General features: G+C 43.2%; 1 protein-coding gene across 1 annotated transcript in view; it reads left to right on the forward strand.

The window, feature by feature from the left end:
- Window positions 1–2,575: 2,575 nt before the first annotated feature.
- ATP8A1 (ATPase phospholipid transporting 8A1) overlaps window positions 2,576–15,149 on the forward strand; it is a 98,740-nt gene continuing 86,166 nt past the window's right edge. Inside the window, exons 1-2 of the mRNA XM_056855621.1 lie at window positions 2,576–2,624; window positions 14,808–14,922. Of these exons, the coding sequence (XP_056711599.1) occupies window positions 2,576–2,624; window positions 14,808–14,922 (164 nt within the window). The remainder of the gene's footprint in view (window positions 2,625–14,807; window positions 14,923–15,149) is intronic.

The raw sequence follows: 15,149 nt of genomic DNA on the forward strand, positions 1-15,149 counted from the left end.
AGCGGGGAAACAAATCTAGTTCACCAGATTAGCCTCTACCGCCCATGTGGAGGAGTGGGGAATCAAACCCAGTTCTCCAGGTCAGAGTCCACCGCTCCAAGCCACCACTCTTAACCACTACACTATGCTGGCTCTCCTAATCTTTAAAATGTTGATTCAGCAATGTCTCATCAAGTTGAATGGAATTTTCTTCTTGATATGTATATCTACAATTCAGTCCTATGCAGAACTACACCTTTTTGAGTCCATGGACTTAGAAAGATGTAACTCTGTATAGGACTGCACTGTCAGCATTACAGAAACCTGGGGCTAAAGTCCTCTCATCGCTTTCTCTGAGGGTCTATGGGGAACAAGCAATGGTTGGAGGGGAATCCTAGTAGAAATCTTGGGAGTGGCGAAGTAGTTCTTGGCAGCCCTGCTGATTTGAAATCCAGCTGTGTTACTGACACAGACAGAAGCCAAATTATCTGACTAGATAATTTTAGACCCAGCTCTGATTTAGGCCAAACCACATGTGATAACTATTATTCCCTATGGGGTGGGGAAGAGTTTCCATCTCATTGTTAAATGCATGAAATGGAGTGAGAAACAGGTTGAGTGGGAATCCTGTACCTATATTACAGCGAACATGCAAATATCTGCCGTTAAGAAAGAGACAATGCATGTGATGGTGGAAAATGCCACCAAGTCACAGCTGACTTATATGTATGCACAATCTGGGTTTGACTCCCCACTACTCCACATGAGCAGTGGACTCTAATCTGGTGAACCGGGTTCAGTTCCCCACTCCTACACATGAAGCCTGCTGGATGACCTTGGGCTAATCACAGTTCTCTCAGAACTCTCTCAGCCTTACCTACCTCCCAAGGTGTCTACTGTGGGGAAGGGAAGGTGATTGTAAGACGCTTTGAGACTCCTTTCGGTAGAGAAAATCAGGGTAAAAAAACCAACTCTTCTTCTTCCATGTATAGTGTACACTTGATTTTTCTTTGCATATGTGTGAAGTGATTCTCACGCTATGGTCAACATGTATACAGCTGAACGTTATCACCTAAACCCCAGATTTATGCAGGGATTTGTCCTCAGTTTCATTTGCAGTGAATGCACATTGGCTCCTTACGCAGGTAACACAGGCTGTACATTCATTTATTCTCACTTGTGAACAGGGTTCTTAGCGCACTGTAGCCTGTACTGGAGGGGGGGGTGTCCCCTGCAACGTGCTTACTCTGCAATCCGGCAGGCAGACGTCACACCCATGGGAAATCCCCTGGAGGTGCACTCTGCCCCACTCTCAAGAATGAAGCGCACCTCCTTGAGATCTCTCTCTTTGAACGCACGGTTCAGCCAGGATTCAGCCAGGATCGAACGCGCGTTCGGCGAAAACGCACACGTTCAATCCTGGCTGAAACAGGGAATAAAGGAGGCTAAAGCGACCGTGCGTTTTCGCCCTGTTTCCCCCTGTTCTTAGGTCTTGAACAATAAAACTTAAATACACCCTCATTTAATTGTTTATTATAAAATTTATTGATGAACTGTGTCTTCATTGTTTTTTTTAGATCCATATCTAGCTGCTTTGCCTGTTTGTTTTGTTACTGTAAATGCCAATAAAGGTTCTGTATTCTTAAAAAAAAATAAAAATAATTAAATACGACTCATCTTTAAAAACACCTCCCTTCAATTCTTCTCTGCAGCCTCCCAAAAACGAGCAACGAATTAAGCACGCTGAGGGTCGGCGTCCTCTAAGAGGAACGGAACCTTTTGCTCCAGTTGCTCAGGAAAACGCCGACCATCCGTTAAAACAGGGTATATACCCCATTGTCGCCTAAATTGGTACGCGTAAGGACAATGCAAAAGGATAGGCACCATGGTAGGAGTGAGGTTTCAGCATTAGGCAAAAGCCGCTGCTCAGCCATCAAGGAGAGCCCAACCACTGCACTTGCTCACTGCCACCATGCGGGGCCACGCCGGCCGGCCGGCCTGTCGCACTCGGCCTCGGCGAGCGCCACGTGACCCACCCCGCTCCCCCGCCAATACGCACTGGCGACGATCCCTTTCCCCTCCCTCGCCAGGCGAAGGCCCGCCCAAGCCGCGGCGCGTTCCATTTTCGTCCCATTCGAGGGGGGGGGGCAGGAGAGGAGGAAAGGCCGCGTTTGGATCTGGGTTGAGGAGAGGGGGTGATAGGGGGAGACGGGGCGGATGGTTTAAAATACGAACCCGGAGGCAGGCCGGGCTGCCCATGGAGGCCTAGCTGTGCTCGTGGCGACGAGGGCAGTTGGTACGCTCCGAGGGAGGGAGGAGGGGAGAGGAGCGTGATCGCACCAGGCGTCTCTCTCCTGTCAGTTGGCCCGGCGGCGGCGGCGAGTGGGGCTCTGCGTGCGGCGCGCAAGGGGAGGGGGGGGAATGTTCAGGGAGGTCTCGCGACCGCCGCCGCGTCGTGACAGGGACCAACGGTTTTTCCCTCCACCAACGGTTTTTCTCGCCGCCCTCCCGCTCTGTGACGGGAGGGGCGGGGGCGGCAGGGAGCGTCGCGAGTCGCCTGCGGGGGGAGTGAGGAAGCCGCCCCGTTCGGAACGACATGCCGCCGGTGCAGAAGACGGTGGCGGAGCTGCGCTCCCGGGCCGAGGGTGAGCGGCGGCGAAGGAGAGGGAGGGCGGCGGTTCGAGGGCGGCGGGTTTGTTGGGTGGTCTGTCGCGAGAGGCGGGAGGGAAAAGGCGGAGCGGCCGGTCCCCACACACCCCTCTTCCTCCCTGAGGGCTGGGGGTTTTCTCCCCCCGCCCCTTCTCTCCCGGGGTCCCCTTCGCCGTCGTCTTGCAAAGAGCTCGGTCGAACAAGCGACCTCCGCCGCCGCGCCGGTGTTTTGTCTCCCTAGGCCGCGCAGGGCCGGGACCGCCGCCGCCGCTGCCTTGGGGGACGCGGGGGCGTGGGAAGAGGAAGCTGCCGGCAGGTGGATGGCGGCGGCGCTGATTGGTCATCAAGAGACCTGCGCTTTCAGGTGGAAAGCAGGGCTCCTTGGTCGTCGATGCATGGGAGGTTTAGAGCATCCGCATGGGGGAAATGTGCATCTAGAGAGCGGCAAATCCAAGGCGAAACCCTCCCGTGCGTAAATGGCCCTTTTTGCTTGGGACAGGCGCTCTTTGAGCTGCGGCACATCGAAAGCGAGAGGGCTGCCTCCCGTCTCCGCCCTCCAAAGCCCGTCTTAATTTGCACCTCTTTCACGGCGTTTGTAAACCTGCCTTTCTCAAAAAAAAAAAAAAAAATCAAGGCATTTAAGTTCCAGCGCTTTTACTTCCACTGTTCCTTGCAGCAAGCAGCACCACCACCCCGCCCATTTCTCAGCTATCTCCTCCTGTCTCCGCCCTCCAAAGTCCATCTTAATTTGCACCTGTTTCGTGGCTTTTGTAAACCTGCCTTTCTCAACAACAAAAGATTCAAGGCAGCAGCAGCACACACACCGCCCATTTCCACTCTCCTATCTCCTCTGCCTTTCAGTTCTCTTGCTTTCCATTCTTGCTTCTGGTTTCTTCCTTTTTTATCAGGCTAGCCGCCCTGTACACCTGCCAGAATAAAAGAGGGTAGTGGGTAAGCCACTTCTCCAAGGCAGCCTTCAGAATCCAAACGTACCTTGTGGTATGCGTTTGCTAATAAACTTTTTTTATCAAGTTTTTTTAAATGTTCTCACAGTGCAGTCCTGCACAGTAATTCTGCACAGGATTGCACTGTCAGTGTGGTAGATATTATTATTAGCATCATTTATAGTCTGCCTGTATATAAATAATAAATCTTAATCCTATACATCTTTCTTTTAATCATAGCCATTTCTCAAATAGCTGCTGTTACAAACCCATAGTGAGTTATCAAGCACATCAGATCATACAAGAAAAAAAGTTGGATATACAATCTAGAGCAGGCTGCTCTTATTATGAAGGATTTTTAAAAGTATATCTCTATTGGCACCGTTATCTTCATCCATATTAGTATCCCCATACAAGCTTTACAACTTCAGTATAATGTTTCTATCTATGAAAGCTAACAAAAATCTTGGGATAAAGACTTATGCTTTTTACAGTAAGCATATGTTTCTATTGTGTTACTTTTCTTGTACAGAGAACTGGATGCTTTCCATATAGAGTATCATTTTTAATTTTGCCATCTTGGAAATTGTGTTATAGAAGAAATATTTTTATTACAGTATTTTTGATGGGAATGTATAAAGCAAGAAACTTTGCTGTAAATATTGAATTTTAAGATCTGTTGGAAGTGGCATTCACAAGCCACTTGATATAATAAATATCTAGGGAATCAGTTTATGGGAGTAATAGTACACCAGAGAAATAAAGGTTTACTGGATTTTCTGTAAAAGCTAACATTGTTTCAAAGTTTATGTAAATATTGAGCTACTACTTCAGCTGTAATAATATTAATAAATAAGTGTTCTCATTTCCATATGTAGTATATATGAGGTGATTGTATATAGTACAACTTGAGTGAATGATTATGCTAGGTTTCCATTTTACTTTTGTGAGCATGATTGGGATATTTTATATTAATACTAGTATAGTCATCCTTGCTTAGCCATTCAGTATGAAAGAAAGCAAAATTTTCTATTAAACACACAACATAAACATTTTAACTCACTTAAACATTTTCAGAATGCTGTTTTTAAAGATAAAAAGAAAACTCCTCTTCCAACAGTGATTTGTCTCTCTTCTTGGGTGATAAAACTGGTGGCATTTGTTTTCACATGTACATATCAATCTTATGAGTGCTCAGGTTCATTTGGTGAAATTTTCTCTCATCCAGATAATGGAAGTAGTCATAGCTTGAGTAGATTTTTTTTTCTGTCATGGGATCAATCCTGAAATTAGTCATGTGGTAAAGACATGCTGTTGGAGTAATGTAGCCAATGGGAACAGCAAGCCAACACTCTCAAGAACAGAAATTTCCGAAAAGTTTCTTTCCCACAAATAGCATATCTTGTTTAATTTTTACATGGTGTCCTCTCATGGAGGACTAATCCCCTGATAAAAAGCTTTATGAATGGGCCAGATATATTAAAATTTTCTGAGGGGCTCAGAAAGTTGAATGTCTCCACATGTAGTATTAAAATTTGTTTTTGAAGTAGAGTGTTCCAACCAATAAGATTCTTTGTATAAACATTTCTGTCCAGGAAATTCTTAGTGTGGAATTTTTGACACTTTTTCCTGTCTTAATAAGCAGTTACTGCATATTTTCACTGTGTTCTAGAGAAATCAGAAATTTAAGATGAAGACTTGTCTAAGCTGTCTGCCATGGAGGTTACTGAAATGCAATAAGTGGCTATCAGAGATCTGTAAGAAAGTTCCTTAGTATTTTTGGGAAATGCTTTTGAATTGTAGAGGAATCATATACATTGTCAGCATCTTTCCCAATCATATAACTCGTATATATTGGAAATTCTGTCCTATATCTTCATTGTCGCTGAAAAGTTGCATTGCTTTTCATCTGTAGGGTTCTCAAAATAAATTACTGCATTTTTCACATTATAGCCATCACATGGAAGGCTGTTTGATAGCATTCTGAGTTAAACTTTACCTTATTTTGCACTACAGTGTATACTGAATTTTTGGGATGAAGGGTAACAGTGATGCTAGGTTTGCATCACGGAGACAGTGGCTATTCAGAATCATCAGCAATATGCAGCAATGGGAACCTTTTTTCCACCAAGGGCCATTTGGATAGTTATAACATCATTCGCGGGCCATACAAAATTATCAACTTAAAAATTAGCTGACCAAGCCCCAAGCAGGCAGCTGCCCCAGATGACCCCCCCCCCGTGTGTGTGGGCAAGCAAGCAGGCATCTAACCAGTGGCGTACTCACCCACCTGGTGGCACAGGATAGTCTGTTGCACCAGCCGGGCGTAGCCTTCCAGCCGCACACCAGAGTTGCTCCTGCTCCGCATGGTTGGGGCCGGATTCTACAGCCGGCTCCTGCTACCTCCGCCTGCAGGGATGAAATGAGGACACACTAGCTAAGAACTCCCCCCAATTCTGTGTGCGCATTCTGGCCCTGCCTCCTTTAACCCCTCCATTGTTGCTACTTCTGCCCCCAGCCCTCTTGTAGTACAGAGGGAATACGTTTCTCCATGGCCCAGGTGGGAAAGGGTTAATGCAGTTTCTTGGGCAGTCCTAGCAGCTCCATAGCTAACGACTCTTCTGCAAGGGGAAAAAAGGTTCCTTTTCTCGGCAAAACAAACTCACATCTGCCTTGAATAGATGCTATTCCTGTCTGCGGGAAAGGGTAGATCACCGGTCTTAGATCCTTCTGAGCTAGAGATCTGCCAGGACCCACGAAGGGCCAGACCAAATGATTTTGCAGGCCTTATATGGCCCCCGGGCCTGATGTTCCCCCTCCCCTGCACTAGTGCAAGAGGAAGGAGAGGCCTCTTTGGGTCCCAAAAAAGCTGTGCTGGGGATCATGGAACTCACATAGATAAAAAGTCACATGGGCAGGGGAAGCAGTGAGAAGAAGAATTGGGCAAGATCACCCCTCTTTCTTCTTGTGCTAGTGGAAAAGTTGATGGGATCCAAACCACTTCCTACAAACTACCCATCAATACGTTCCCTTTCCTTTCAACCAATTCTTTCAGTGCAGTTGCATTGGAGTGCAGAAAAAGTTGGATTTTGGTTTGATATTTGTTAATATTTGCTGTAGGAAAGGCCTTTTATTATTTTGTTGTGGTCTTGTGAATCCCCCTTGAAAGCATGCTGTGGGACACAAAATAATGTGGAAAAGTTCTCCATATTTGCCAGCCGTACCAGAATTGTTAAGCTCTAAATGTTGCTACTGACTGTAAAGAGTTTGGCCAGTTTTAGTTTTTTGGTCCATTTATGGACTGAAACAGACCTTGTTCATGTATTTTTGCTGAACATAATAAATGACTAAGAGGATGGTGTAATGTAACACCTCAACTGCACACATAATATGATAGTAAGTCCAACTTGCTATAGATAAGTATGCTTAGGTTCCCGGTCCTAAGTTTTGTTTAGTGAAATGTATGCAGGGGCTAACTGGGAGGCAAAATCAGCCTTGGAAAGGGCCCCACCTCCTTGCCTGCACACGAGCCTGCTCCCCAACAACGTGGGGGAGGGCAGTGGTTTTGCCACCACACTCACCTGCTTCAGAGGGGACTCTGGCAGCAGATTGCCTAACCCAGGCACCACTGAATCAGGAAGCCCAACCAGGGGCTGTGGAGAAAGTAGCAAGGGTGAAGCCAGGCTGGCAGAGCAGCCTCGTAAAACCTTAAGGGAGGGAAGAGCAGGAGAGGGAGGGCCCAGCCAGGGAGGCCATTGACCCAGATCCCCTTTAATGACTGTGGGCCCTTCCCTGAGAAGAGGGCATTGGAGGAGTCCAGGGTCACCCCACTCCCAGATAATCCTTTATTAGGCCAGCTCAGGGAGAGCCAGGGAGGAAGGGCCAGGCCATGTCTTTGTGCCCAAAGGACTGGCACAAGGCTAGAGAGGGAGGTTGAGAGTGCAGCTGAACCTCCCTCTCTCTAAAATGAGGCCCCGCCCTTGGGCCTGCTGAAGAAATGAAGATGCTGGGGGGCATGCCTGCCATAGACTCTGGCCTACAGATGTTGGAACCTGACAGAAGGAAGAGGCCCCACCCCCATCTGTGCTCTGTGATTGGGGGGTGGAGGGAGCAGGCTTGCCCTGAGTTCTGCCTGTACCCACCTACATTGTGCGGTGCAAGGGCAACTGATTTGCAGTAGTGTCAGCTTCTGCTTCCTTAGGCTGCAGCTCACAGCAGCACTGGCTCCCACCCATTTTGTGCAGGGCCACCCACGAGTAAGGGCAGCACCAAAGGGAAGGCAGCCCCCCCCCCACCATCAGCCCCACCAGTACTTTCCCTAGTGAGCTTAATGGCCAATCCACCCCTGAATGTATGGATGACTAACAGTGTCATTCTAAGTAGTTACACGCTTCTAATCTCATAAAAGGGTGTAACTCTGTTTGGGCTTGTACTATAAATACCTATTGGCATGGTGAGTGGGTACATAACATGCTTTATTTTAATGATAGTGACTGCTATGTGTATGGTAACAGGCTAGGAAGAATATGTCCAGTCCTTTATTCTGATTAATTGCATATCAGCAGTGAGAAACTTTTCTCCAGATAGAGCACATCCTTTACAACCAACAGGGAGAAACACACTAGCTCTTTGATACGTTAACACCTCTTGATTGGCAGGCCCATGTCCTTGCAGGCTTGAACCCAAGGGCCTGGACCCAGATTGGCTGAAGCCCTGAGAGTCCATGTGGGGAGGGGTCTGAAATGGAGATCTGTTCCTTTGGGGGGGTTCATTGGTGAAGCTGTTGATAAGTCCTTTAGAGGCTGACTTGCCTGTGTGTGTTGGCCATGAAGGACTGCAGAGGGAAATGATACTAAAGATACTTGCAGGTGCGCAGGAGGGGAAGCATCATGCAAACAACAAAGACCAGATGTACCATGGATTGTAAGTACCTAGTTGGTAACTTTCCTTTTGTTTATTTTGCTTAGTTCACTTACAGCTGTTCAGCTATCCTGAGTTTGTGCCTTGTAGAAATAAAGTTGTTTAATTAGAGAGAGTGCACATGTCCTTACCCTTGGTTACTCAGCAAGCTAAAGTAATATCCCCCTGTGACATTAACCTTGGGTGATCCCACAAGAGAGAGGAGCTCTAATTTTATCAAGGGTGGTGGCATTGAGAAGGAAAAGGGGGGGACAGGTAAGACAGTGGCTGGTCTTCCCCACATGGTGACAGCATTCTTTACAATAACTATTTTAAAAAGGTGTTTTCCCTTATGATAGAAAGGATTTTGAGGAAAGGTAGGGGTGGGAAAACTTCACTTGTTACTTCTAGAAGAGTACCCATCTTGGGTAGGTTACCTGGAGAGGCAGCATAGAAGATTTCTAAATAAATTAATAGTTGTTTGTCTGTTACGGCAAAAGATCTTGTGGCACCTTGAAGACTAAAAAACCTAATGAACTAAGTGACTTGTTACTTGTATAACTAACAGAATAACATTTAAGAATTAAAGGATAGTATATTTCCAAGGTGCAGGTAAATATATACCACAGATTTAAAAGGGCATAAATATGCCAGTATGGTTTAGTAGCAGAGTCGAGGAGTCTTATATATCAAGCAAGCTTCCTTTTTTATTTTCCTCATTTAGAGAATGTTTTTTTGAGAGTACAGACTCTGGAAAGACTATTGAAAATTGACAAAGAATTAAATAAAATAGGAATTGGAGGAGGCAATTACTAAAAAAAATATTAAGATAATCAAGTCCAGGAGGCAGGAAGAGGCAGGAAGATCATTGAAAAACAAAGATGGAAGAGAAGCTAAATTCAATGCAGAAGATACAGAATAAATATGCATAGTATAGCTGAACCATTGTCAGAAATGCACCTGCAGGGCTTAACAGATTATTAGCAAATATGAGCACTAAAAAGTCATCAGAGCTGGATAATACTTATGATTTATTAAAATATTTTTATCCTGTCTTTCCCTGTGGCACAGGGTAGTTTACAAATCCCAATTTAAAACAGAAAATACAGTATAACCCCAAATAACCCCCTAAAAATGCCTGCACCCCACTAAAAATCCTAGCAAATAAAATAGCCTTACATCAACTCTATACTTCTAGAAACAGTGCCCCCCTCAACCCCTCAGGGAGCCCCTTCCATAGGGAGATACTATAGAAAAACATGGGCTATAGTCAATATGTTAATCTGGAGAGCAGCCAGTAGGTGGCAACCTGAAGATTGTATTTTATTCTTTCTATAATTGCAGTTCTTTGAATATTGTGGCATTATTTTATCATTTCTCTAGTTTGGCATTAATGCTTTTGTAAGTACATGCTTACATCTACATGTGCCCGTACATGTGTTGCTTTTTTAATATTACTACATGAGTTCGTGGAGAGAAATTGACCTAAGCTACTTGGTGTTTTCATGAAAATGAGAGCCAGGGTATTTGGTATTCTGCATGTATAGCTTGAAGAAGGAAACTAAAAACATAGCTGCAATATAATCTGTATTTGTCTTTGCATTTTCTTCTCTTCAAGCTGTAAATATGAAGTTCTAGATACCATTGCTTCTTTTTCTGTTGTTGCTGAGTTTTCTAAATCAGTACAGCTGCACACTGAACTGTGAAAGTGACACCCTCTTTAATATTTGAAGCAGCATATGCCAGGTTATCTAAGGTTTATATTTAAAAAACCTGGTGCTCATTTGTGATGGTACATTTTGCTTGGATGTTACACTGTATAAAAATGAATCTGTACATACAAAACACCGTATAAAAATAAATCTGTATGTACAAAACTAATACATCATGGAAGAAATCCTACCTGTATTTCTCTTGGACATGCTAGGTTTTCATTTTAAAATATATAGGGGGACATTCAAACTTGCTGTCTGTAATGGTGCAACTGTGCAACAGATATATCACATGAAGTGGTTCATCATTGCCCTATCCCAACTGTGCATGCAGGCTGGGACTATGGAGCAAAGCAGGAGATGAGTTAAATACACTTATCCCAAACAGCTGATAGGCACAATTCATTGTGTTGTTATTTTAAATGGCTGTGTATATATGCTGAATGTGGAAAAGGAAATGCACTACATCCATTTGTGCTTACTGTTACTTATTCAGTTAGATGTACATGAACAGAACCTTGCTTCCCTGTGTGATTGCCCTCTAGATGGGTCAATACATGTGTATTTTGCCTTTGAGATTGTGCTAATTGTTTCATTATAGTGTGTTTCTATAGCATGACATAAGTTTTATCTTGCTTATTTGCATGTAATGCTTTGATCCCACTGTAGTCATAAATAAATTATCACTAATTCCAGTTAATTATGAGGCATGCATGTTTAATCATCTCAAATCTATTATACGAAGTTCCTAAAATATACCTGAACATAAGGAGGGGGGGGAATCCTGCAGATCTGTAATGAAAACAGGAAAGAGAACTGATGGAGATACTGACTGAAAGGTTGCCTGCTTAATAGATAACATTGTGCACAAAACTGTATCCAGGTAACAACTATTGTCCGTTCTTAATTCTGTACAGTGATTTCTGGCCACAGATGCTTAAGTAAATATCCCCTATTAGAAGTGAACATTTGAAATACAAAAAGTAGAACCTTTTAATTGCTTGTCTTAGAATTAATGCCAGGAAAATGATAACTCATTAAAATATTCTACCTCCCAAAGCAATCTATGTTTTCCCATGAATTTGCAGAACTGGGTAAACATTGACAATTCCTAATACACTTTGAATGCCTGAAATATATGTATAATTCCTATTCCTTGGATACACGTTGACTGTCACATTCAGATGACTATAGTTGTTTACTGTTTCTTCCATTTGGTGTTAGAAGACATTTGATAGCTAAGTTTTCAGTTTTCCTTCTTCCAGTAATGCTATGAGCACCATACGCAGCGGAGCTGTACCTTGCTAAGCTCATTGACTTCCGTGGATTTAGAAGGAAGTAACTCTGTTTAGGATGGTACTGTGAGGGTTCAACCTAAACCCAGCAGCACCTAATCTGTTAAAGGTTGCCTGACATTCTACTCAATATGCAGATAAGAGGCCTAAAAATCAGGGTTGGAAACATTTTTTTAAGTACCAACCTGATAAAGAATTCTGAAGAACTTAAAAACTTGTACAGTGTTTTATATTATTTTGCTTAGTTCTAATGAAAAGTGTGACATGGCTTTTGTTTTTGGATTTTATTCTGGACCACCATGGTTGCCTGAAACCGCTAAATATTTACTGGTATGATTCTGAGTTTTGAAACATTCATAAAATTGATTAGCACTTCTCAGCATTCAGAGAGCCAGAGTGGTGTGTGTAGCGGTTAAGAGCGATGGACTCTAATCTGGAGAACCAGGTTGGTTTCCCCACTCTTACACATGAAGTCAGGTTGGTGACCTTGGGCTAGTCATAGTTCTCTCAGAACTCTCTCAGCCCCACCTGCCTCACAAGGTGTCTGTTGTGGGGAGAGGAAGGGAACGAGATTTTCCTAGCAGTTATTTACTAGCATATTTTAATGTGTACTTATTTCTGTGTGTACTTAAATCGTTGCATGACTAATTGGGCAATCTTGTTAAAGGTTAGTCTGACCTAATCCCACTGAAACAAATGGGCAGGTTTATTTATTTATTTATTTAAAACATTTGTTAGTTGCCTTTCTCCCTTGTGGAACTCAAAGCAGTTTACAATATAAATAAAATATTATAAAAACACAATTAACAATTCTAAAACCTATAAAAGTCACAGATTAAGAATAAAATAAATCAAAATACAGTCCTAAATAAAACCGTCTTCAACTGCCTCTTGAAGATCAAAAATGAGGGGGGCAGATGCACCACCCTGGGGATGTTGTTCCATCATTGTGGGGCTGCTACAGAAAAGGCCCTCTCATGTACCTACCAAATGAGGGTCTTTAATTGGTGGGACAGTTAGGAGAGCGTCTCCTTGCAATCTTAATTCCTAGGCAGGAACATATAGGAGAAGAAGGTCCTTCAGATACCCCGGCCCAAGCCCTGTAGAGCTTTAAAGGTTGAAACCAACACATTAAAACAGGCTCAGAAGTGGATCAGTAGCCAGTGTAATTGCTGGAGTGTTGGGGACATATGCTCCCGACAGCTGGCCTCAACCAACAATCTAGCCGTAGCATTCTGCACTAGCTGCAGCTTCCGAACACTCTTCAAGGGAAGCTTCAAGTAGAGTGCATTGCAATAGTACAATCTAGATGTAACTGGGTCATGTATCAGGGTGGCTAGATCTGATTGACACCTCTGTCTTGTCAGGATTAAGCTCGAGCTTGTTCACCCTCATCCAGCCCATTACTGACTCCTAGCACTGGTTCAGAACATCAGCAGCTTCTTTGGAATTAGGTGGAAAAGAAAGGTGTAATCCACATATTGGTGATATTGCAGCCTATACCTCCTGATGACCTCTCCCAGTGACTTCATATCGATATTAAATAGTACAGGGAATAAGATAGAGCCCTGTGGCACCCCACATGTCAACGGCCATGAGGCAGATCAGGAATCCCCCAAAACCACCTTCTGAGACTGAACCCAAAGATATGACTCAAACCACTGTAATACAGTGTGTCTTAGTCCCAGTGCTGAGAGGTGGCTCAGTAGGATACCATAGGATTGCTCTGTAAGACTGAAGTTCTATACATATTTTTAGTTAAGAGTTAGGCCCACTTCCATTTAACTCATGCATAGAATCAGGATATGGATTTTCACATCACTTTCAGGTTGGATTTGAATGCACTACAATTTACAGTGATGTAGTCTTAATTTGAAACAGAAAACTATCTATTACAAGCATTTCTTATGAGTAAATGATTCAATATATGACTAGGGCCAGTGTAATTGTTCCCAATGCTATTTATGAATATGGAATCTTACATTGTATTCACATCGGGGGGGTTGTAATTGTATTGTCATATCTTATATTCTAATAGTGAAGTCAACCAAATCTGAGGATACTTAAATCTGGTGATTGGAGCTGTAGGTAGATGTATTGGGTGGGGAGAGGGAAACCTGAAGACGAAGGGGTATATAAATGTAGGTTGGTTGTACAGTGGGAAGAGTAGTAGGAAGCAGGAAAAGGGGAGAGGGAAATGTGATGCCTCCCACAAGTTTTTGCTGGCTCTCACTTGTCATGTATAATGTGCTCTACAGTCACTTTTGTATGGTTTAAGGTGTACTGTATCTGTGGATATTTCACAGTAAACGTATTTTTTTGTTACAACCTCCAATACTTTTGTACTTTGTTTTATCTGTAAAACTGATGGGACATCCTCTGAAGGTAGAGCTCTTCAAAAATATGTCATAGGAATTAGTTCTCTTAACTTTCAGCGTAGTTGCTTTGCTGATTAAGAATTCCTATTAACTAAACTAGTGTGGAATATCTATAATGAAGGTTCTTGATACTCTTTTTGGAAATCTAGTCTTCTGACGCTATTGTTTCCTCTAATGCTGGTGAGGGAAGCTGTTGCTACAAATTCCAAGGGACTGCTTTTGTGATTAATTTACATTTTCTAGAGCTGGGCATTGTTACTGAAAACAGATTGGGCTAAACTGTAGTGGAAATTGACTCTAATGTAAATCCTGCAGATACTGTTGTTTCCAAATGGTGCAGTTATATACCACCTAATTTTTGTTTTTAAATATAAGTGTGCCCATGCATTAAGCTCAAAGAACGTTACAAACTTGAGAGTGTGTGTACATAAAGGTAAAGGTCCCCTGTGCAAGCACTGGGTCATTCCTGACCCATGGGGTGACGTCACATCCCAACATTTCCAAGGCAGACTTTATTTGCGGGGTGGTTTGCCAGTGCCTTCCCCAGTCACCTTCCCTTTACCCTCAGCAAGCTGGGTACTCATTTCACCGATTTCGGAAGGATGGAAGGCTGTGTCAACCTTGAGCTGGCTACCTGAAACCAACTTCCGTTGGGATCAAACTCAGGTCATGAGAGCAGAGCTTTTGACTGCAGTACTGCAGCTTAACACTCTGCGCCATGGGGCTCCTTGTGTGTACATATGCATGTTAAAAATGCCCCCCTCACAAAAAAAGGGGGATTCATTTTCCCTCCCGAAAATATAATTTATTTTCACTGAGGCTGCAGTATATTCTTCTTGCATAGTTATACTGAAGATTACTAGAGGATTGACTGTCAGGAATTTTTTAAAAGTGATCATTATATGTTTAAAAGAAAAGATTGCTGGGTTTTAAGTAACTCTTATTTTACAGGCTATGAGAAGACAGATGATGTTTCAGAGAAGACCTCACTAGCTGATCATGAGGAAGTGAGAGCTATATTTATCAACCAACCACAATTCTCTAAATTTTGTAACAACCATGTCAGGTATTTACTGATTTATAATTTAGCATTAAATTGTTAAGATTCTTAATATAATGTACAATTTCAGGAAAATAATATAGTTAATGTGACAAATTGTTTCTTGTATTATGTAACACTCAGCTTGCTTTGGAAATAGATACATAAAAAGAGTATCATAGTTTTGAGCAGCAGCAGTTAAGAATCATAAAAGCTTGAAAGAGCATTTGTGCTGAATTTTGAAATCTCTGTTT

This window comes from Euleptes europaea, chromosome 9 (genome assembly GCF_029931775.1).
Source record: "Euleptes europaea isolate rEulEur1 chromosome 9, rEulEur1.hap1, whole genome shotgun sequence".
Classification (NCBI taxonomy): domain Eukaryota; kingdom Metazoa; phylum Chordata; class Lepidosauria; order Squamata; family Sphaerodactylidae; genus Euleptes; species Euleptes europaea.